The sequence below is a fragment of the Phyllostomus hastatus genome, unplaced genomic scaffold (assembly GCF_019186645.2).
Source record: "Phyllostomus hastatus isolate PE091 unplaced genomic scaffold, TTU_PhHast_1.1 phas_scaffold_501, whole genome shotgun sequence".
In the NCBI taxonomy this organism is placed as follows: domain Eukaryota; kingdom Metazoa; phylum Chordata; class Mammalia; order Chiroptera; family Phyllostomidae; genus Phyllostomus; species Phyllostomus hastatus.
In genome coordinates, this window is record NW_025334033.1 from 17,804,690 (window position 1) to 17,827,965 (window position 23,276).

The window sequence follows — 23,276 nt, forward strand, 5'->3', positions numbered from 1 at the left end:
AAAATTAGTTATAATGAGACAATAAAACAGAACCCAGTTGTTGAACACTTTGAATTAAGTAGAATTTTGTTAGCAATACACTTTTAGGAGAAAGAAATGGGATTAAATTAGGCATTTAGCTAAATATATATTTGGATTTCGTTCTGGGCTTAATATAAATTTTCTAAACTTTTGCATCTTTAGTAACATTTTGTCACAATCAGTGGATAGTATAAAACCCCAAATCTTACCAGAACTTGGCACATATGAAAATATTAAAGCAGCCCTGACCATTGTGGCTCAGTAGGTTGGGCATCACCCTGCAAAGTGAAAGTTATCCGGTTCGATTCCCAGTCTGGGCACGTAGTACAAGAGGCAACCAACCTATGTTTCTCCTTCACATCGATGTTTCTCTCCTTCTCTTTCTCTCTCCTTTCCCCTTTCTCTAAAATAAATAAATAAATAAATAAATAAAATCTTTAAAAAATAATAATAATAACAAAGTAACATGTCTTTTGGAAGATCTAAAATACTGCTAAAAACAGACAGTATGAAAGTTATGGTTCTGGCACAGGGTAGATGTTTGAAAAACACTTCTTAAATCAAAGAAGGAGTGTGCCCTCCAACCTCTCAGCAATAAAGAATATTTCCATGATTAGCACTCATGTAAAAGAGAGATTGAGCCACAAAATTGATGTTTTCACCAGCAGTTATTATATATCTAAATTCGTAAGTTGAAAGCAGTTTCAAATTTGAAACCTATTGTTAAATTAGGAAAAGAGCACAACTATATCATTGGTAAAGTGAAATGAACAATTTAAGGATTCTTATCTGTATATGATTTTGTATAATCTCTGCCTTTAAGTAGGTTTGTTTTCAATGAAACAAAAATATTCACAATGCATTTTGTATGAAAGTGACTAAAGGGATGAATAAAGAAATGATTTGTCACTCTTTTTTAATGTATTAGTTAGAGTAAAACGGCAGGGATGGGAATAGTTTATAATCCATTGTCAATACTACTAGTAAACAATCTAAGCTACTCTAGGTTAAAAAGATAACTTTCTAAGTGAACTAAATACATGCCAAATATAATAATCTCTCTGATACTGTTTTTAATGCAACAACTCTATGTGTTGAATGCATACTGTGCAACAAACACACCATACAATTGTGAGGAAGAATTGCTGTCCTTCTGGGTGTGACAGGAAAAGCCGCTTTGGGCTTTACACCAAGATGGCCCAGCTCTCACCTGGATGCCCCCAGATGACTGCCCTTGCAGCCATGCCATGGTCAAGAAAGAATCTCTCTGTGGGCTGAAAACTGCTTAAGAGCTTCAAGACACTTTTCTATGTAAGGTTCAAAAACTGATTCAATGAGGCACTTGAGGGGTTACTGTGAATGTACACAAATTAAATGTATCTGAGACCATGTTATCCCCATTTTACAGATGAGGCAACTGAGGCTCACAGAGGTTAAGTAACAATTTAAGATTACACAGCATGTGATCAAGCCAGGAAGTGAATATAAGTTATCTATAATCAAGTTAAATTCACCATGTGCCAAGTACTTCCTTAGACCCACACCTATAGAAGTGAATATTAATAAAACTTGCCCTCACTGAATGCCAATGTAGAGAAAAGGCTCAAATATGTAATAAATGCTCTTATTATTAACAAAGATGCCCCAGAAAAATCAAGAGTTTAGTACAGCACTGTCCAATAGCAATAAAATGACAGCCACAAATGTCAGCCACCTATATAATTTAAAATTTTCTAGTACCACATTAAAAAACAAAATGCCATAGATGAAATTAATTTTCATTTTAATAGTATATTTTATTTAAACCAATATATTCAAAATAATATTTCAGAATGTAAGTTGAAAATAAGAAATGTTTTACCTTATGTTTCCATATACATCTTTGAAATCCAGAGTATGGTTTACGTATATAGCACATCTTAATTCAGACCAACCATTTTTCCAGGGCTCCATAGCCACCTATGTCTGGTGGCTACCATTTGGATGGCACAGGTTTAGTTAGACCATGCAGAAAACTGCATTCTCACACCGTACTGTGAAGTGCAAAAAGGAAAACTTATGGCACAAGGGACCTGGCCCTGAGTGGGCCTGCCTAGAGCCAGCCAGTAGTGTGTGGGTTCTTGACTTCAAATGCAGGAAAGATTTCTCAACAGGCGTCCAGGTGACTATGAGGGTACAGTTGTTAAAGCTGGGGACAGTGAAATAAGAAAGGGTGTAGGGTAGACAAAGCAACGGGAGAGCCTAGGCTGGGCGGCCTTAGCTCACTGGGAAGTCAGAGAAAAGAGGGCCTCGAGGGCAGGTTCAGGGGATTAGCCTGGAACGAGCTGCCAGCTGCCCATTGCTCCCCTGGTTGCAAGTCTTAGGGTCCCTTAGGGTTTAGGAGATGCCATGCCTGTGAGAGAAGAAGGGAAAGGGAATGGCATGGGCTGCTCCCCAGAGGGAGACTATACTCTGGGTCCTTTGCCCTGAGGCTTTTATCTCTTGCAGGCGGGAATCCTAGGGGAGGTCTCAGGAGAGGTTTTCACCAGAATACGCATCAGTTCTCCAGGTGTGCTCTTTCAGGGTCATGGTCTCCACTGATTGGTCAGTGCCAGGGCAGGGGGTCGTTAGTCATTGGGGCTGGTCCTGGCATTGTCCACTTGGTTTTGCTGCTTTTCTGGGCCTGGAGCTGAAATACAACTGAGGCCTAGATGCTATCCCTAGGGAGGTGACCTGTATCTGGCTGTAAATTGCTTGGCCATTTTTTTCAGCTTTCTGTTTCAGTTGCCCTATTCTACTTGCCAAGGAATGTTCCTAGCTTCTTACTATCTTGCCTCAAAAACTTGTCTTTTTAAAATGTACTTTATTTCTATAACATTTAAGAAATCTAGTTTTTGTTTTACTATTGTTATCATCCCCAGCATATGTAATAGATGCTCAAATATTTGCTGAACTGAAATGAACTTGGGCCTACAGCCCAGGGTTATGTTTGGCTGGGTCTCCCCTGTTTTGTTCAGTATGAGAAAAGTGTTTTCTCAAGTTTAAAAGAAATTGGCAAGATCTGGCTGCTTGCCAGGAAGCCCTGCAGCTTTTTTTTTATAAAGGCATAATTGCTCTGACATTTTTGTTATTCTAATACTGAAAGTAAATCCCAAAGCTTGAAGAGGCCATAAGGTCTGGTGCATTCCTTTCTGGTGCTCTAATTAAAATGTGTACATTTAATTCTAATTAAAGACCTAGTGCTGAACAAATGCACATTAACTTACATGGTATATGCTATAAGGACAGTCCAGATCTTTGAACCTTCTTTGTAGTTCAAGCAGTTGCTTGACTAAAACACAGGATTGTTCTTCTCTTCCAGTGGTTCTCAACTCAGGCAGTGTTGCCCTCCAGGGGACATTTGGCAGTGTCTGGAGGTATTTTTGGCTGTCATTACTGGGTGGGTACTACTGACATTTAGTAGGGCTCCGAGACTGCTAACCCTTCCACACCCCACAACAAAGAATTCCCTGCTTCAAATGTCAGTAGTGCAGAGCCTGAGAAACTCAAGTTGGATTCCTTCTCTTTCTTCTTCATTTTTTTCTCCATAAAAACAATTCAAATAGTTTAGAAATTCCTTGTTCTATTCCCCAGAGCAATCACTGTCAGCTTGTTTTCATTCTTCTAATTGTTGTCGTTATGACTTTAATTAAAGTGTCTGTCAATCCTGACTGATACCATATTAGTCACCTGGAGAGCTTTTCAAAAATGCAGCTATTCAGGCCACCAGATTCTGATTTAATTCATGTGGGGTGGGGCCCACGCATCAACATGTTTGTTAGGCTCCCAGGTCATTCTAATAAGCACTCAGGGTAGAAAAACCCTAATATATATATCTTTATTTTTATTTATCATCTTAGATAATTTTTGATACTCCATTAGAAAAGATGAGAGCATTTCTGAACTCACTTTACCTTCCATCCCTCTTTCCTCTTCTGTCACCAAATTGTAGTTATTCTATTATTTTCACACATTGAAGCATTATACATTTTGTCATTGTATTTCATGTTATATATATAGATTGACTCCAGGATTTAAAACTTATCACTAGCATTTACAATTATCAGACCACTTCAAATGTAAATATAAATCTATTCATATTTATATTTATATATAGTGGTACCTCAGTACTCATCATTAATTTGTTCTGGAACTCGTGATGAGTGCTGAAATCTATGAGTAGCAAGCAAGCAAGGAGTGCTGAAGCATTTCCTTTTGCGGGGCAGCATCGTGACTTACACAAGTGTCAGCAAGTGCGATGAGTCCCAATCGAGCACTGAGTGCTGAAACATTTCTTTCTCGTCAAAATGCAATGAGTACTGGGTTTGATGAGGTCTGAAGCTGATGAGTACCGAGTTCTGACTGTATTCTGTTCCCAAGGGCCTTGAAATCAAGTCACTAATGTTTATCTGATTCTTCTTTCCATGTAACTTACTTTTCCTTGCTAGAGACTTTTAGGACTCTCTTCCCTTAGAGTTCTGAAATTTCACTTGTGTGTGCCCAGTTCTAGCCTCTTTTAATTCATTCTTCTGAGCCTCAGTGGGTTCTTTCAGATAAAGACTTGTAGCTTTCTTCAACTCTGGGAACTTTTTTCCTGTTACTTTATAGTTTCCTCGATTCTTTTGTCTTTTTTGTTGTTGTCTTTGTGAAACTCCTATTGGATGAATGCTGACTTCTTAACACTTCTTAACATTAGTATCTCATAATACTTCTCTCATTCACGATCTTGGTTTTCCTAACCTGTCCAGCAATCACGAGTGGCCCGTTCATGTTTCTGAATGGAGAACGAGTTTGATTTGTGTAAACCGGCATCATTTCCTCTCAAGTTGTATAGACCTCATTCACCACGTGACAGGCTATACATTTTATTCATTACCTATTGATTCTGCCCTCCTGCTCAAATATCAGCTCCCTAGGAGAGGAATTTTTGTTTTCTTTAGGGCTGGAACATAGTGGAAGATCAATAAATAGTCTTTTTTGGATGGATGGGTGGACGGATGAGTGCTTTTGTAAGCAGGCAGGTGAAATGACTAGCAGTCTTCTCTGTAGTGAGTATATGAGGAGCTGGCTGGCAGCCGGGGGTCCCCACAGCTGCTGCAGTTAGGAGGGCTTCACTCTGCAGGACTATTTCATCCTAGGCAATAGCTGCCTCTCCCGGCCTTTCATCCACACTATCTGACAATGATCTGGAGGTGCCTCAGTATCTGCACTGCTTCTCTCTATGGTCCTAGCAGCTCCACTAGAGGCTCGTCCTGGGAGATTTTCCACTGATAGATACGCCAGCAGGTACTCTTTTGGGGGAAGCCACAGGGAGGGAAGGTGTGCTCTCCACCTGCTCTACTTGTTCCGTCTGTTCTTGAATGAAATGGCCCTGTCGGAACTTCCTCCAGCATCTTAAGCAGCTTTGTGCTAATTTCTCCCCCAGTCTCTTTTCTGTATTTTAGCAGTTCTTCAAGATAATGACCCTCTTTTTTGTTGTTGTTATTGCACTGTGAGAGTTTCAGTTGCTTAAAAATTATATCTGTTCCTCATGAAGGGGAAACCGGGGAGCAAGGGGACCGAGCAGGTGAATGTGTGCAGTCTGCAGCCATGAGCCGGGAGTCTCCCAGGGTTTGCCATGCTGAGTGATGACTTTGTCCAGAGTTGTCTTTGAGGAATTCTGATCTCTGGATGACCTGAAATAGTATGACTAAATCAGTAGTGCCTGAATGCCAGCCAGTGGTAAATTTTGTTTAACCTATTCATACTGTAAGACCAAACTAAAAATCTTCTGAAGTTATGTTCTTTGCACATATTTCCTAATGTTAAAATGCCTTTTCTCAAAAAAATTTTGATAATGGTAACAGATGGCAGTGATTTTTTAAAAAATGTCCTTACTTAACAAAGCAAAGTTGGTAATTCTGTGTTGGTATCTTTCTTTTTTTTTAATTTTGCAGATATGTGAAATTCATAAATCTGAGCTGCTGGACTAAACAATTTTTTGAGTTGTAAATTATTATCTTTGTTATTTGGAGGTACAAGTATGATTAAACTAAGGTTTTAAGTACTGTAAAAAATACTTAATTTGGGGGTGGAGAGTTCAGGAAATAAATCTTTAGCAACCCTAACTGTTATTGTTATTATTGTTTTGCATAATAAGGCTTTTGCAGATATGCTGAAAGTAAACAAGACCTTGAAAAGTCTAAACATAGAATCCAATTTTATAACCGGAAGTGGGATCCTGGCCCTGGTGGAGGCACTAAGAGAAAATGACACCTTGACAGAAATCAAGATTGACAACCAGGTAAGCTGCCTCACAGGGCTCATGTGAAAGGAATGCCACCATGGAGTGAGGTAAAAGACAAAGCTACATTGCTCGATTTGATATTCTGGCTTTCCTATAAATTACAACAACTTATGGCCTACGGGGCAAGTGGGGGAAAGCATGTTAATAATTAAGCAATGCACAGTTGGGCAGCCTGAGACATAAAGAGCCGGAAGGCCCCCAGCCCTGGGCTATCAGGCACTGGAGGAGAAAGAGAGGAGGTGGGGGCCGAGGTGTGACAGCTGCTTTGTTCAGCCATCATCACTGTTGCCTCTTAGCAGGAATCAGCACATTCCTGTCCCAGCCTTGCTGTTGCCTGTCACTGGGACTACGGATACAAGGAGAAATCAGAGTGGCCACTCCCAAAGACAGAATTCTTGTCCCTGGATGAAGGTTGCTGGACCTAAAAGAAAGAGCACACCAGGTTCTTGCAGTGTGGTGCAGGCCACAGAGCCCATTTAAAGGAATTCAGGTTCTAGAAGATGGCCTGGCTCAGAATAGCACCAGTCCTCATGCACAGTGCAGTTGCAGTCTCAGCTTTGTGGCTCCATTTCTCGGGTTCCCATCAGCAGCCAAAGCAAGCTGCTTTTCCCTGGAGAACTTCCAGGGACACTTCCTGTCCCCTGAAGCACTCTCTTTTCCAGCATCAGCCTGCAGTGCCTCTGGAGTTGCTCTGCTGGCTTCAGCTGGCTCCTGCCCACAGATAGCACGCCTCAGTTCTCAGCGCGACGCTGTGCCCTGCCTCTTTGGCTACAGGGAAGTGTCTGCAGTGGGAATTGGTGAATCTGAGGGATCTAGACACTGTATAGTAGGAAGAAAGGGCCCTGGAATGGAACTAAAAAGAGGAGACAGCCAGGAGACTTGCGCTGTGAGCATTCCCCTGTGGGCTAGTGGGAGGGACAGTGGGGAAAGTGCCTATTGAGAGTGTCCCCTGATGTCTGGGAAACTTCCTGGTCCAGATCCTACAAGATCTGATAAAGCCTGAGGGTTCTACTCAGGACTTTTGCCTGGCAACCCAAACCAGGTCCCATGGACAGCTCTGCTCTCCCTTTTGCTAACCAGGACAAGAGGACTGACTGGTCAGTACCTGCCCTCCTCCTGAGGCTTGTTGCCAGGGGAGCAGGGGAACCCACTAGGAGACAGGCAGCCTTCCACACCCTGCCCAGGAGGGATGAGTCACCAGAACAGCTTTCCAAACGCAGAGGTGTGGAGGGGAGCACAGGGGGCTGACCATACACATTCAGGGGAAGCTTGATGCTGTGTATCTTGGTCTGCCTCCAGCTGCTAGTACATTAAGAAAGAGCCCTCAAGGAGTGGGAGAGCAGGAAAACAAGCTAGAGAAAAATATGAAAAGGAAACAAGTGTTGGTTCAGGGATATTTATCGAACAGATTAAGATAAGGAAGAAGTTGAGGGCTCTTAGTAAATATTCCCAGGAGATCTAAGACAGAAGTGGACACTTTATTCCAAAGCATATTTAACTTTTTGTGTTGGTTTAGGTCATGGTGAAACCTCATGTCTGAAATAATGTTCCAGATACTCTGTTCCTAGTTCCTTGTAAAATATTATCGAGTTAAGGTTGCCAGATAAGATACAGTTAAATTTGAATTCCAGATAAGCAACAGTTAATTTTTAGTATATGTGTGTCCCATGAAATATTTGGAACATATATCTACTGAAACGTTATTTGGTATTTATTGAAATTCACATTTAAATGGGTGTCGTATATTTTTGTTTGCAAAATCTGACAACCTCGTACCTAGTGAATGAGCTAAAACCCTAAAATGGTAGAATAGAGCAGGTTTTCGTAATGCGTGTGAAGAAGACCCTGAAGTACAAAGTCTCCCTTAAATCCCCTCCAAAGCATAAACCTCATCATCCCTCTTCAGTCATCTAGGAAAGGCTATGTGTAATTTTTCAGCTTTATTTTTTTATTATATTTTATTGGTTATGCTGTTACAGTTGTCCTGATTTCCACCCCCATTGCCCCCCTTCTTCCTCACTCCCTCAGGCAGTACCCCCACCATTCTTCTTGTCCCGAGTCATGAACATAAGTTCTTTGGCTACTTCATTTCCTATACTGTACTTTACAGCCCATGGCTATTCTGTAACTACCCATTTATACATCTTAATCCCCTCCCCTCTCCCCCCTCACCCATTCCACCACACCCTCTTTACCCCACACGTCTTCCTGCACACCCGTCCCTTCACCCGCTTCGGTCTGGTGACAATTAAAACACTGTATCCATGATTCTGTCTCTGTTCTTCTTGTTTGCTTAGTTTGGTTTTTAGATTCAATTGTTGATAGATTTGTATATTTTGCCATTTTATTGCTGATAGTCTTGATCTCTTTCTTAAACAAGTCACTTTAACATTTCATAAAATAGTGGTTTGGTGATGATGAACTCTTTTAGCTTTTTCTTGTCTGGGAAGCTCTTTATCAGCCCTTTGATTCTAAATGATGGCTTTGCTGGGTAGAGCAATCTTGGCTGTAGGTCCCTGCTTTTTATCTCTTTGAATATTTCTCACAAATCCCTCCTAGCCTCAAAGTTTCTTTTAAGAAATAAGCTGACAGTCTTATGGAAACTCCACTGTTGGTAACTAACTTCTCTTCTCTTGCTGCTTTTAAGATTCTCTCTTTATCTTTAACCTTTAGCACTTTAATTATGATGTGTCTTGGGGTGTAGATCTTTGCATCCATCTTGTTTGGGACTCTGTGCCTTCTGAACTTGCATGTCTATTTCCTTCACCAAATCAGGGGAGTTTTCTTTCATTATTTTTTCAAATAGATTGTTAATTTTTTGCTCTCTCTCTTCTTTTCTGGCATCTCCTGAAGTTGTCCCAGAGGCTGCTTATATGATTATGATTTCTTTTTTTTTTATTTTTACTTCTTCTTGTTCTGATTGGTTGTTTTTTCTTCCTTATGTACCAAATCATTGATTTGATACTTGGCTTCATCCACTCTATTGTTGTTTCCCTGTAAATGTTCTTTATTCCATTTAGTGTATCCTTCGTTTCTGACTGGATCTTATTTATGCTGCTGAGTTCCTCACTAAGTTCCTTGAGCATCTTTATAACCAGTATTTTGAACTCTGCATCTGACAGATCACTTATCTCCATTTTGTTTAGCTCCTTTTCTAGAGTATTGATTTGTTCTTTCATTTGGGCCATGTTTCTTTGTCTCCTCATTTTGGCAGCCTCCCTGTGTTTGTTTGTATGTATTAGTTAGAGCTGCTTTGACTCCCTGTCTTGGTAGTGTGGCCTAATGTAGTAGGTGTCCTGTAGGGTCCAGTGGCACAGCCTTCCCTATTACCCCAGCTGGGTACCTGAGGTGCACCCTTTGTGTGGGCTGAGTACACCCTCCTCTTGTAGTTGAGCCTTGGTTGCTGTTGGCACATCAATGAGAGGGATTTACCCAGGCCAGTCAGCTGCAAGGATTGGCTGTGACCACTCACCACCAACCTCTGCCCTCTGTGTACACTCAGCTATGCAGAGGCAGAGTGGTGGTTCCCTGACGTGGTCTGTAGCTGTCTTCTAGGTGCGCTGGCCCTGTAGTTTCCTGGGTGGTGCAGGCCAACGTCAGCCCTCACCTGTATTTTGCCTGGGCCACCCTGCCTGAGCTATAAAGGAATCTGAGATGGCTGCAACTTATGCTGGGCTTGGAGATTCCCAGGAGAAGCCAAGCTGTGAATCTAGGCTGGCTGCTGCTAGTGCTGGGCCTGGGGCTCACTGAGGCCAGTGGTTGCTTTTTTGAGAGGATTTAGGAAGGTGTGCAGCATCAGCCAAGACCAGCTATTTGTATGGAAAAGTAGCTTGGGTGGGCCCTGTAAGTTAGATGGGGTAGAGTTTCTGGGGATCTTCAAGGCAGGTCAAACAGTGTTAGCCAAGTTGATTGAATCTTAGATACAGCACCAGTCTCCTGGCTCAGTTCAGGGAGGGTTTAGAAAAGCAACAATGGCCTCTGCTCACCTTGATATCAGACACTTCAGTTTTTCCCTGCATGCCACTGATGCCGTTCAAGGTGCCACCCAGGTGCTGGAACTCAGAGGAGTTGATTTTGAGTAAGTGAGTGTGTGTGTGAGTTTTTTAAGAGGAACTTCTTGGGGCTACAGAAGTTTCTTCCACTGATGCAATCCCCGCTGGTTTTTGCAGCCAGAAGTTGTGGGGACTTATTTTCCTCTCCCTGGAACCCTGGGCTCCAGGGCCTTGTGTGGGGCTGGGGGTCTTTATTCCCAAGATATCCCTCCCGAATTTTTATCCACCACACTTGCGTGAGGGACCAGCCTGTTCCACATTTGCGCCCCTTCTACCAGTCTGGATGGATGTGGTTTCTTTAATTCTGTCATTGTCGGACTTCCGTTCAACTCAGTTTCTGAAAGTTATGAGTGATGGTTGTTCTGTATTTTAGTTATAATTTTGATATGCCTGTGTGAAGGAGCAAGCCATGTTTGCCTGTGCCGCCATCTTGACCAGAAGTCCTACTTTTTCAACTTTAGTCCCCCAATGTGCCTCTGAAATGACATCTCTTTACTTATAACGAGAAAGAGAATTAAGTTCTAGATCTGGAAAATGCTTTGTTTTCTTCTAAGGATGAGGAAATTCAGAGTTGATACTTGATTCCCACCCACAATTTTGTTCACTGACTCAGACTGTTAGAAGTAAATCTCAGTTTCCTCATGTGTCTAATGAAGGGTTTGAAATAAACTGATCTCTAAGACAGTTTCCTCAGGCGGGGTCAACAGCTGAGACCCATTTGGCATCATTGTGGCAGGCACCTGCCCCAGAATGGAAGCCTGCTGAGAACCTGCCCCTGCACGGGCCCCAGGTAAAAACACGCAATGACTTAACGGAGCGCCCTGTGAGAAGAACAAATGGTGATGCATATTCACGGCTAAATAAATTTGAGTAGGGAAAAGAGGTTACTTAAAGAAAAAACAGAAAGTTATCTTAAGAAATGTATGCATAAGCTTCTGTTTCTTTTTTCTTTGTATTTAGTGGCTTAAAAAAGAGAAACATACTATCCCAATTATAGGAGGTTTTGGTGCCCCTGTGTTGCCCTGTTTATACAACACAAAAGACCTCAAATCAAAGAAAAAAGATTCAGGCTGAGAAAGAAAGATGCTCTATGTTATATTACTTCATCCCCTTCTATTATCTGTCCCCTCCCAATACAATTTTCTTCAGCTTGTTTATATCACCATCAGCATGCCATCCTCTAAGTTGCCAGGTGCAGGACTCCAAAAGCTTGAGATTTGTGAGGAAGTAAAGAGACTGTTTATCTTCCCTCTCAGTCAGTGCACCATAAGCTCTTGCTGCCAGTGGGTAGAACCCCTTTGCCCAGTCCAGGGGCATAAGCCGAACTCTGGCAGGCCCAACCTTAGCTTGGGTCTCGGTCCTTAATACAGTCCCATTGTCTGAAAGTGTGTCATGACTTAAAGTTGCTTATGAAACTATGAGGTCAGTAGCTCTTACATTTTTGCTACTTCTCCCTCCCATAGACTCACATTGCTTAGAATGCTAATCTCTACCCTGTGCATTCTCGAAACTGTTGTCTTACTGGAAGTACCACATTCTGTGAATATTTTGGTAAGAGACTTGTTTGTCAGGTTGTTGGATGAAAAGAAAGATGAAGAGCAAAGCCTAAAGCCCTAGAACTTGCCTAGGACAAAAAACTTCCTCCATACATTTTTCTCCTTTATCTATTCCATACTTAAATTTTCCAAATTTAAAAGGTATATATATATATTTTTTTAAAATATATTGTAAAGCAATCCAATTGCATGATACTGGCACAGAAGTAGACTGGCAGAGTAATAGAGTCCAGAAACACTCAAGTATACCTGAGAATTTTGCAGCAAAGTGTTACTTCAAATGATGGAGGGGAAAAATTAAGTAATAGATGGTAGGGAAATTTGCTAGCATTTTGGAACAAAATAAATTTCATGTTCTATTTTAATTCTTATACTAAAATTCATCTCAGATGAAATCAAGGTTTAACTATTACAATATGCAAAATCATAAAACAATTGGAAAAACATCAGTAGAGACTTTCTAAACATGACATAAAATATAGATTGATGAATTTGACCATATGACCATATAAAGGCCTTTATAGTACTCCAGAAGAAAGACAAATTGATCAAAGTATTTTCAGCAAATATGGCAAAGAGCTAATTTCCTAATATATAAGAAATTTACAAGTCAATAAAAAATATCCAGGAACTGTATGTAACCTGGGAGAAAAATGGACAAATCACAGATATTAGTAGTTTCCAAAAAAAGAAACACAAATGCATGAGAAAATTGTTCTTATTCATCATTTGAGAAAAGCAAATTAAAGCTATTAAATGTATACAAGTGAAATATAAGTTGCACCTACTATATCGACAAAGGTGAAGATTGGTAATATACCGTGCTGCTTAGGGTAGGGGAAACAGTAACTCTCAAACACTATTAGCAGGAGTAAAAATTGTCATAACCTTGGAGGGTAACTTAGTAATGTATCTAAAATTAGAACATGCTTACTTTTGGACCCAGCCAAAATTTGCCCTCCAGGTGCACTGGCAGAAACTGGCCAGCATCTAGTGTGTGTGCAAGGGAAGATCCCTGCAGCATTGTCTGCAAGGTAAACACGGAAGGCAATGTACCAGTCAGTCCCTAGGACCTGGCTGTGTAAATTATGATTCATTACTATAATGGAATGCTCTGCTGTTGGGTGAGGTAAACGTATATTTACCAACATGAAAAGGTGGGACTAATGTTAAATGAAAAATGAAAACCTATTTCAGACAATATGCTAGTAGAATCCATTTCTGTGAAAAAAAATTGTACATGTAGAAGAGATTACATAAATATGTGAATGCATAGAAAATGTTTAAAGACTACATACTATATGCTAAACTGGCTTCCTCTGGGGAATGCGAATATTAGGGTAAGGGAGCTTTTATATTTTATACACTTCCTTTGTTTTTTTCTAAACAAGCCTGTATTTTACTTTAAAATACTTAATGTATATATTATGAAAAAATATACTGTGTCCCTTAAAGTTAATTTTAAATTCTTAGTTTTATATGTCACCATTTTAAAAAATCTACTTTTAATATTTGTATTATTCTATGTCTCAACTTAAAAGACAAACAAATCCTCTTTTCAGAAACATAAAACACTCGGAGTTTTTTTAGCCCAGGAACTTCTTTGGTATTTGAGAACTCACCTGGCTGGGGTTCTGACCACAGTAAAGCCTCTTGAGAATCTCCGAGTAAGACTCTCCTGAGAGAGAATGGCACAGTTATTGATGGTCTTCAATTATTTTTGGATATGAATCCCAGAATAGAAAATTCATCAATCATATTGATGGCTACAAGACAGTTTCACTATTTAAAAATACCTGTTTGAAGTACAGATACTGGGGGGGCGGGGGGGTAAATTACACACACCAAGTAGTAGTTTTGCTGTAATTTTACATCTGGTGTCATCTTTTCCTTCATAAATTATTGACTTAATCTTCTCAGGTTAGCATGCTAGTAGATTTGACTGTCTGTTGGGTTTTGCTTCTCAGCAGGGAGCAAATGAGGACGGGGGAGAAAATATGTCCAGCTACTTTGCCCATTCAGTTGGAGATTTTTGCCTCTTTGCTTTTTCTGTCCAACAAGTAGCCATGAATCTTTCCCACACAAGTAACTCTTTCCTCTTTCTTCTTGTCATGCCATGTATGTGTCTGCACCTGTGACCAGAGACAGCAATTGGGAACAGCTGTAGAGATGGAAATTGCCCAGATGCTTGAGGAGAATTCAAGGATCCTCAAATTTGGATATCAGTTTACCAAGCAAGGACCAAGAACAAGGGTGGCAGCTGCCATCACAAAGAATAATGACCTGGGTAATGCAACCATAATTCATGCTATTAGCTCTCAGAAAAGCATGATGATCATGCATTTCTCCACTTCACATATAACACTCCTCCATTCCACTGGCCTTCAGTGCCGGCCCGTCAGCAAAGGCACGCTGTTCCATGGTCACAGGAACCCTCCTCATCATCACAGTGTTTAAGTTCTGTTGTAGCGCTCTCTCAGGAATGGTTTGTTCTGTTTTCCAGACAGCCTGTGATTTGTGCTTGGTTTCCTTTATGTGTTGCATCTCCTTTACTTACTTATTACATGTAATTGCCCTTTGTTGTTATCCACACCAGAAGGTGGATGGACACAGTGATATGGAAATTCCCAGTTCACTTACATTTGATTCCTGACAGTGCCCTGTACTTGGGTTTAAATATGGCTATGTCTGATACTTTGGTAATTTACACGTGGAATGAATTAATGGAACTATGATATGAAGGTAAACTCAGAAGTAGCTTTTTCAGTAGGCTCTCCTTAATCTTTCCTGCTGTCCGCTCTTTGCTGAGAATCTGTGGCATTTCTTCTGTTAGAATGAGGTGGAGCATGTCCTAGTCAACCGCAGTACAGAATAATGGGACAGATTGGAAAGGCTTGATCTGGGGTCATCCCAGCCACCTGAAGCAGCATGGCAAAAGGACATCCAGGTGCAGACAGTCCACTTGGCCAGCAGTCATCCATAGCAGGCTTCAGTCCCCTGTTTGAAGTTCAGGGTCAGAATGCCAGACCTTAGACAGGGGAACTGGGCACGCTATTCCACCAAGTACAGTGCTGGCCATGGGGAGGATTCAGATAGTGGACGAGGCAGAAGCTTAAGATAGAAGGGGGCAGATAAAGGTTAGTGTCCAGCTGCCTGCCCACACATGCTTAGCCAAGACCCTGAGGCCCAGCCAAGGTGCAGTGTGTGGCATCTAGTGGCTGGCCAGGCATGTGGCAGCTCTTGCCTTCGGGGTGCAGAGGCTGAGGAAGCAGCATCCCAGCAAATGGATCTTTGGGGAAGGGTGGAGGTAACAGGTGGGAGGCATCTAGGAGAAGCAGAGGGGGCCCACAGCTGAACAACATGGAGGCCAAAGGAAAACAGGCACACCACACAAGGGGTCTGAAGTAACCGGGGAGGCCATCCTGAGCCCAGGAGCAGTAGCTATGGGCTTCACCTTCGGTAGGCTGAGCCATTTAAAGAGGAGAAATGGGGCAGGACCACAGCCAGGGCACCATTTTTGCCAAGTTCAGGAAGCCTTCCTGCTACCCATCAGAAGAACCTGCAGGTGGAGGAGTGAAAGAGGGAAGAATTGGCTTGCAGATGCTGGGAATGGGCAGCCAGGCAACTTCTAATCTCAGCTTGCTTGCCATCTGAATCACCCCCCACCCCCGGTGGTTGATTCTTAGGAGGTTTTATTTAAAACAGGCTTAGAAATTTTGATTTCCAGTAGCAGACCCTCTTGGTCTTCAGGCTATAATCAGAATTAACAGATTGTGAATGTGACATCCTGCAGCATTGGTTAAAGCCAGTTGGTGACTGGGCTGCACAGAACCTGAGAATGTGGGCTGTGGATGAGTGACCCAGAAATTACTTAGAAGTTCACTCCATTGTGGATCTATTCTGGACCTTCTCCATAGAAATGGGAAAGTGCTAACATCCAAATTCTGAACTATCAGACATAGGTTTATTTAAATGCACATCTCATAAGACACTGTTTTTTCTATCATTATTGGGAATGATAGAATAATCCAGTAAATAATTGAGTATTGAAATTTAAGATAACTGTATCTTCAAGGGTGTGGGATTGTTATTCTCTGTGATTAATGTTGTTTCTCTGAAATTTAAGGAGTATTCCTTCACTTTGTCTTTTTAACCTTTATTTCTTTTTTATCTAGTTCGTAAAAGGCGAGTTGAAGGAGACCGAAGGTAAATTTCTACAAGAGGTAAAGGTTCACCACGGCAGCCGTTTAAAAACGAACAAAAACTCTTCTCCTTCCCCACCGGGACCATTTTATCAAAGGTCGTTCATTTTCGTTAACCACACAACTAATAATTTAGTTGTTATTCTTTTTTAGCACTCCTTATTTATCTTGGGTTTTTTAAGATACACAGTAGTTTTATTTGCTCATGGGCGCCTCTGGCAACTTGCACCTGTGGACATATGCGGATCTGTAGAGGATGACAGCAGTGGAAAATGATTTCACAGCTTTCGTGTTGGGTTGTGTTACTTTGTTACATAGACTTTTTTTTAACCACTGAAAGGAGTTTAGTAGATAAGTGTGTTTGTAACTGTGATTATGATAGAGGCCTATCTCTGTTTACATGCATGGCTTTGAGTTAGGCTAAGTATATCAGAAGTATTCTGCTGACCACAGAGTAAGTTAGTATTGCCAATCTTTCACTGGATGAGAAAATGTGACTCAACTTAGCACAACTTCTCTGAGTTCCAGAAATGTCACTAAATGCAAATGCGCCCGCAGATCAGAAATCAGTGATGTCATCTTCATAAAAACAAGACAGCATTATGATACTTTAACACAGCCTTACTAAATAAGTAAATAAAATGGTTATTAACCCATAAATATAGCTTCCAGCCGTACTCACAGGCAGCAAAATGAACTGCTACATCTACCTTCAGTGATTATTCACCATAAATGCAATCTTTAACATGACTCTCTGATGGATAACTTTTCACAAAACTGTTTGAAAGTTTTCCAGACATGATGGTTATTTTTAAATATTAGTAAGAGGAAGACTTAAAAAAGTACATGCCCAAATAAAACAATGATTGCACCTTAATCAAGGCTGTCTGATACACACAACTGCATTATTTTGGCATATTTTAGAAGCATTTATTGCTTTTTCTTTAGTGTAACAAGATCACAGTATGAAATGAGAACATTCGAGTTAATTATACAGATTTTTGTCTACGCGGCATGACCCATCCAGACATTTGCAAACGTCAGGAGAAAATGTGAATTATCACTTACCCAGGTGTTTGTCATCTCAAGAATGAGAGCCGGGAAAGCACAACTGAGATGATTGCACGACAGTGAGCATTAATCTTCTAACCCAGAAGCGCAACTCGCAACCTGCACTAAGGAAACAGGTCTTTGCTAACTCGCTGCCCAAGGCTGTCATTGGTGGCACTCTGACAAGTAGCTTACTCCCTGCTCTCCTCCCGTCCTTCCAGCTCATTCTCTTTTCTCGCCTCTGTAATTTGAGCCTTGGCAAAGTTGGCTTCCTTTGTGCTGGCAACACCTGGAGCTAGAGAGGTACTGATTCTGGCAGAAGGTGGGTCCAGTCCAGGATCTGTTTAATAATTGAGTGTTCCCAGAGTTGCTTGAGAGCAGTACAACCAGTTAATGTAAAACAATTCACATATTATTCTAGTTAGTTTGTAAAGCACATGGAAATCGTTTAGGATAGGCAGCCTTTCTCAAATTAGACCTTTACCTGTGTTTCAAGTAGTCACATCTGTAGCTCTAAAATCCTTTGAAACATCTCATTTTCTTGAGAATGTTTTGCTTTTTTTGTGAGGGACTAATGAGCAGAACATGTTGACATTTTTAGAACTCCGAAGTCTTTAGTTTTTTTTTACCACATCTCCCTATCTATAGAAAAAGTACAGTGCATATTATTTAATGGTTTTCAGTCTGATTTTTACCTTCCCTTCTAATCACTTAGGTGTGGAAGGTTGGAGCCAACTTATACAGGCTGACTGATGATTAAATTTTCAAGAATTTTGCAGATTATTAAACACAGCCATTATAAAAATTAAATGACATACACTTACAGTTAAATATGTTGTATTAGAAACAAAAGTAGTGCTCAAAGATTTTACTGCTTTCTGGGCTCCTAAAACTGCTGGCCCTGTTGTGTCTATGTGGCAGACACTGCGTGACGTTGTGCGGTTCACACCTCTTCCAACCTCAAGTTCGGGGCCTCTTGTTGCTGGTTTGGAATTGGCCGTGGTGGGAGTATTTATACCAAGGAAGTTATCAAATATTATAAGTCAGGGCTTTTCTCCACTAGGTTGCTGGTTTATAAACATTCATCAGCAACGTATACAATTTTTTTGGGTGTACATAAGTTTTGGTTACCATGTTGCCAAAGGGAAAAACATTTCTCTTCTCTGTCTCCCTCCTATCATTTTAGATTCAATGCAGATATATTTAAGTGCTGAGTCCCTGGCATGCCCCTTCTAGTAAGGCTTTTTCCTTTCTTTTCTCATTCACTCTCTTTCTTACCTTTACCCCAAAGAAAAGTTGGATTCTACAGAGTATCTTCTGCGGCCCCCAGGTGCTGTATGTAGACTGGGGGCTGAAGCAGCTTCCGACAAACGCTGGCAAAAGCAAGAAAGAAAAAATCAGAATTTGATTGTAACTGTGCTGCAGTTGTTGATAGTATTAAAGTAAGATAATGGGGTATTATCAAAATTTAGCACTATTTCAGCTTGTAAAATAGTTGGGTCACATGTAATAGAGTCTATGAAATCAAATATTTATTACTAATCATTTTATCTTAGTATTACCTGTGTTTTAAAAGTAGCTTGAAAGGTGACATTTTCATGAGTATTCACATAAGTATCCTTATGTTAAAGATAACTATTAGAAAATAAACTTACATTTTGGGATCCTTACATTTGGGATCCTAAATAACTTAATTAGCCTAGGACTTCATCTCTCCATCTGCCCAAAGTGGGCACGTAGAAGCTCATTCACGATCTTGGTGGTGCATAATGTATATAAAATATTTTTATACATATACGTCTTGCCAAATACTATGTTGAGATATTTGGCGACATCTGGACATCTGATTGAAGGGAGATAATCTCTGCTCAGACCACCTCCTTCCCTCTTGTAGACCTGTACAGGCCCACATCAGGTCATAATCACTCTCCTGGGCCTGCAGCCTTGTATCACATGACTCCTTAAAGGTGGCTTTTCGGAGATGAATTCTGGAAGTCTGGAGGTCATGTCAGTAGTCCAGCAGTGCATCCCCCATCTTATGGAAGTGTGTAATGGAAGCTGTTTCATCGTCATCAGCATGATTAAATCCCTTTCATCTTGGTAGGGCCTCATGTAAATAAATGTAGTGTGTGTGTATGTGTGTGTGGCCAAATATCTAACTAATATCTAACTGGGTGTTTGGCCACCTCTAGACATCTGATGGAAGGGTGTGCTCTCTCCCCAGCTCCATGTCCCTTGTCATTTTTAGAGTTGCTGCAGGCCCAGGTTAATGTGAAGTCACTCCCTGGACTTGAAGGTTGCCAACCACCAAATTTTACAGTATGTATGGACAGTAACCTTAGGGAATAAATATTAGAAACCTTGAAATCATTTCATTGTTTTAGTCCCAAATCTCTCCATATGCCTAAAGCGTGTAAGTAGAAGCTCTTTCATCTTCATTAATGCAATCCAGCCCCGTCCTTCCATCTGTGTTAGGGTATACCATATAAACGTGTATATATATTTTGTACATAAAGATCACCAAATACTGGAGGAAGCTATTTGGCTAAACTTGGACAACTGATTGAAGGGAGATGCTGCCTCCTAGTCCTACTTCCCTTATACCCCTCTCAGCATTGCTACAGGCCTCCATTAGGCAAGAGTCACTAACCTGGAGAGGCATGTGCAGCTCACCTGTCTGAGAGCGCACAGTTCATTGCGCAGTAAAAGCCCATCTCCATTTCAAAATTCAGAAATCCCAAATGCCTATGTTCCTCAAAGCAGCTTCCCTTCCAGACAGAAACGTGGTCCCTGGCAGGGCACCAGCAGTAGGGAAACCAGTGTGCTCTGAGTAACTGCCATGAGAACCTTTCAGTCCCTCGCACTTGAAACCTGGTGTTAAGTAAGCATCAGCATGCTATAAATGTAAGGTGGCCCTTTAAATTCACAAAAGAATTTGCAGATATTTCCCTTTTTCGTGACCGTGATGTACTTAGCCCTCTCTTAGTCACTGTGAAGGAGACAGAGGAAGTACAAAGCTCTGGAGTGATATAATTTGATACACGTTTCTTGGACTTTGAGGGTAGAGTGCCTTTTTGCAAAGCAGACACCATCTTTAGTGCAAGTTTTTATAGCATCAGCAAAAACGGGCAGGGGCAGTAAGATGTGAATACTAGGTTCTGTGGTATGTTACCTGTACTCAGTGGAACTCTTTCTGGAATCAGGTTTTAAGTCATGATCCTGAAGGTTCCTTCCTCTCGTACACTAATGATGTAGTAATAGCTACTTTCATTTTAATGAGCAGGGAACAAAGATGAAATGTTTTAGCTCTGCCTTCCAGTAGCAGTTTTCCCTTGTTGTACCTCATTTCAAGTCTCCTCATCACATACTGTACCATCTTCAAAACTAAAGGACTGAGACACATGCAAAGAGAAGGTGTGAGAATGATGGGAGCGTCAGGCTGAGCCCTCTGGATGAAAATCACATGACCATCCCCCCTACCCTTACCTACCCCCACCCCCCCCACCCCCCGTGCCCCCTGCAACAAACTAGAAAGAGAAAAGTACCAGGACCCAGGATGGATTCCTTGTTTCTTGCTACCAACTCTGGATTAGATTGGATTTCGTTTGTGGTTCAGGAGTTGGGTAAAGTAAAGAGGCTGAGTGAGGTGGAGAAGGAAGATGGAAATTAGAGGTTTTAACTTGCGTAATGGCAGAAGTAAGCTCTGCTCAGCTTATGTCTTTCCCAACTGCTGATAACATCAGTGATTGAATATTCAGTGGGTGAATGGAGGTGGAGTTCCAGGGTCTAAACTGGGAAACTGCCTCTGGGTACAGCTCTAGAAAGACTGTACGGGTACCAGAGGTTGTCCCAGTTTTGTGATGCATCATTGACTTGGGGGAAGGTGAAGGAGGCTAGACATTTCTCTGGTATCGTCCGTGGCAGTCATTCTGAGCACACTGGCTTTGCTGGTTGGTATGGTGAATGGGCACCACACTGACAGATTAGAGACTGACTCCTAATTCCGTCACCAACACTTAGCAGGTATATGATCATGGGCAATTCATTTAATTGCCTGCCAGTTACAGACTGTACAGGGGGAAGAGCACTGGATTTGGAGTCAAGAAACCTGGGCACTTGGCTCCATGCTTTCTTAGCTGGGCGACTTTGAGGCAAGCCACTTAGCCTCTCAAGTCCAAGCTTATTCAGCTATATTATAATGGGAATAATATCTTCACTAACTACCTCACAGAGTTGTGGTGAGAGCATAATAAGATAGTAAGATGAAAATACTATACTGGACAGGATTATACAAAAGTGGGAGGTCATTTTTATCATCTCTTTACTAATGTTTTCCACTGCCTCTTGAATCTGTTTTCTTCTGAGCAACAATTATGTCTTCCTCATGTTTTGAGTAATGAGTATGGCAAATAGAGGCATGAGTATGACATAAGGGACTGGAATTACTTCATTTTTCACATAGACACAGGACAGGTGGTTGGTGGGGGCAGTGGGTGTTACATCCCAGTGATGTGTGTGGTCGGGAGTCTTCCCGAGTCACTCTGGTGGTTCTTTGGGACGTGGTCAGGACCCTTGCCGAGAGCCTAAGGCTGGACACCTGGGGGAAGGAAACAGTGATTTGAGGAGAGGGTCTTGGCACTGCTGCCCTCCTATCAGCTCTGTCACTTGTCAGGATGAGACAGGCTATGACCCGAGGGGTGACAGAGGGCTAAGAGAAAGACTGTCCTCAGGGCGCACTTGTGATATCAGCTCTCCTGGGCAGCAGCTGCCTTGTGATCACCAGCAACCTTAGCCCTGCCCAGTATTATTTTCTGCAGAGAAAGATCTTGAAACATGGCCTCATGGGACTTTTCATAAGCACTTGGAGGCAACAACTATCTCATCAAACTTTGTGCCCTCAGTAGAATCTAGTAAGGTGCCTTGTATACAATAGGTGCTTAATAAATGTTGCTTGAATTAAATTGTCCTCCAGCTCCAAAAAAAAAAAAAATGCTCCATTTGCCACCATGTGGTATTTTTGGAAAACAATACTGATTTGGCTATCAGCTGTGTGTGGCTTTGGGCAAGACTTCCATCGATCTTGTCTTCATTTCATCCGGAGAATGAAGTGAGTGGAGTAGGTGCTCTCCTAGGCCCCTCCCAGCTCCCCGAACATTACGATCCGATCCCGTGGTTCTGAGATGTTTCCTTTGCAGTTTCATCTCTCTTCAGAAGATTTTTGTTCAGAGGAACAGGTCTGAACTTCCCAGACAGTTAGTTGTCTGTTCATCTTCAGCATAGTTCTTGAGGAACAGCCTTTTCTGAAAGGATATTTTTAAATACCTAATTTTTTCTCCTCAGGGTTGACGGTGGAAAGGGGGAAATGCAGAGATGGAAACTTGAGCACAGTAAACAGCATGTTTTTCATAGGTTTTTGTTTAAGGTTAAGAGTGTGTGTGTGTGTGTGTGTGTGTGTGTGTGTGTGTGTTTTTCTGAGAGCATATTGATTGGATAACAGAGAAGCCAATCAGAAGTACATGTGCGGTTGAGAGAAACTGGCCCACTATTAAAAATTCCCCATGGATAATCTAAATGTGGGTAGATGGGAATTGGCCATATGATGAAATGAGATGGAAGGAAATGTGCATTTTAAGAAATTGTATTTTATTAGCAACTGTTGCCAGTGACAATCTTTAGTTAAGAAAGAAATTGTTCTGACCTAAAATTTTTATCTCTGCCACTTTGGTTTTTTTTTTCCAAAAAAATACAACTCCACATGGAATATTTATATTTTAATTAAGCCTTTATCTTAATTCTGTTTCATCTATTCAAGGGAAACAAATGAGCATTCTTTATTGCATTTAAAAATGTAAAATACTTGCATGCCACCATTCTGTAATATTTTTCCAGTTTAGATGCTGTAATGTGTGACTTATGTGTACCTGTATTATTTTGTAATCTGTCTAAACCTATATTGGCAACACTTATTTAGCTAAGCAGTTGATGAAAAATCTGTAGTTTCATTATTTTATTTGAAACTTTTCAATCAAAGCTAGACATTTATTATATTTGTTAAGGAATTAATTACTTAATTTGCTTTTTAAATGTGAAA

The 23,276-nt window shown here is 41.2% G+C and overlaps 1 protein-coding gene and 1 long non-coding RNA gene across 2 annotated transcripts in view; one reads left to right on the forward strand and one right to left on the reverse strand.

The window, feature by feature from the left end:
* The window catches only part of TMOD2 (tropomodulin 2), a 48,975-nt gene extending 31,765 nt beyond the window's left edge, over positions 1 to 17,210 (forward strand). The window contains exons 8-10 of the mRNA XM_045823206.1: positions 6,179 to 6,322; positions 14,076 to 14,220; positions 16,109 to 17,210. Of these exons, the coding sequence (XP_045679162.1) occupies positions 6,179 to 6,322; positions 14,076 to 14,220; positions 16,109 to 16,143 (324 nt within the window). The 3' untranslated portion in view covers positions 16,144 to 17,210. The remainder of the gene's footprint in view (positions 1 to 6,178; positions 6,323 to 14,075; positions 14,221 to 16,108) is intronic.
* On the reverse strand, positions 1,918 to 17,341 carry LOC123808512. The gene is made up of 3 exons (XR_006783794.1): positions 17,204 to 17,341; positions 13,556 to 13,611; positions 1,918 to 5,714 (listed from the first exon to the last, which is right to left on the reverse strand). It is a non-coding gene; the product is annotated as an uncharacterized LOC123808512 (long non-coding RNA).
* Positions 17,342 to 23,276: the final 5,935 nt, after the last annotated feature.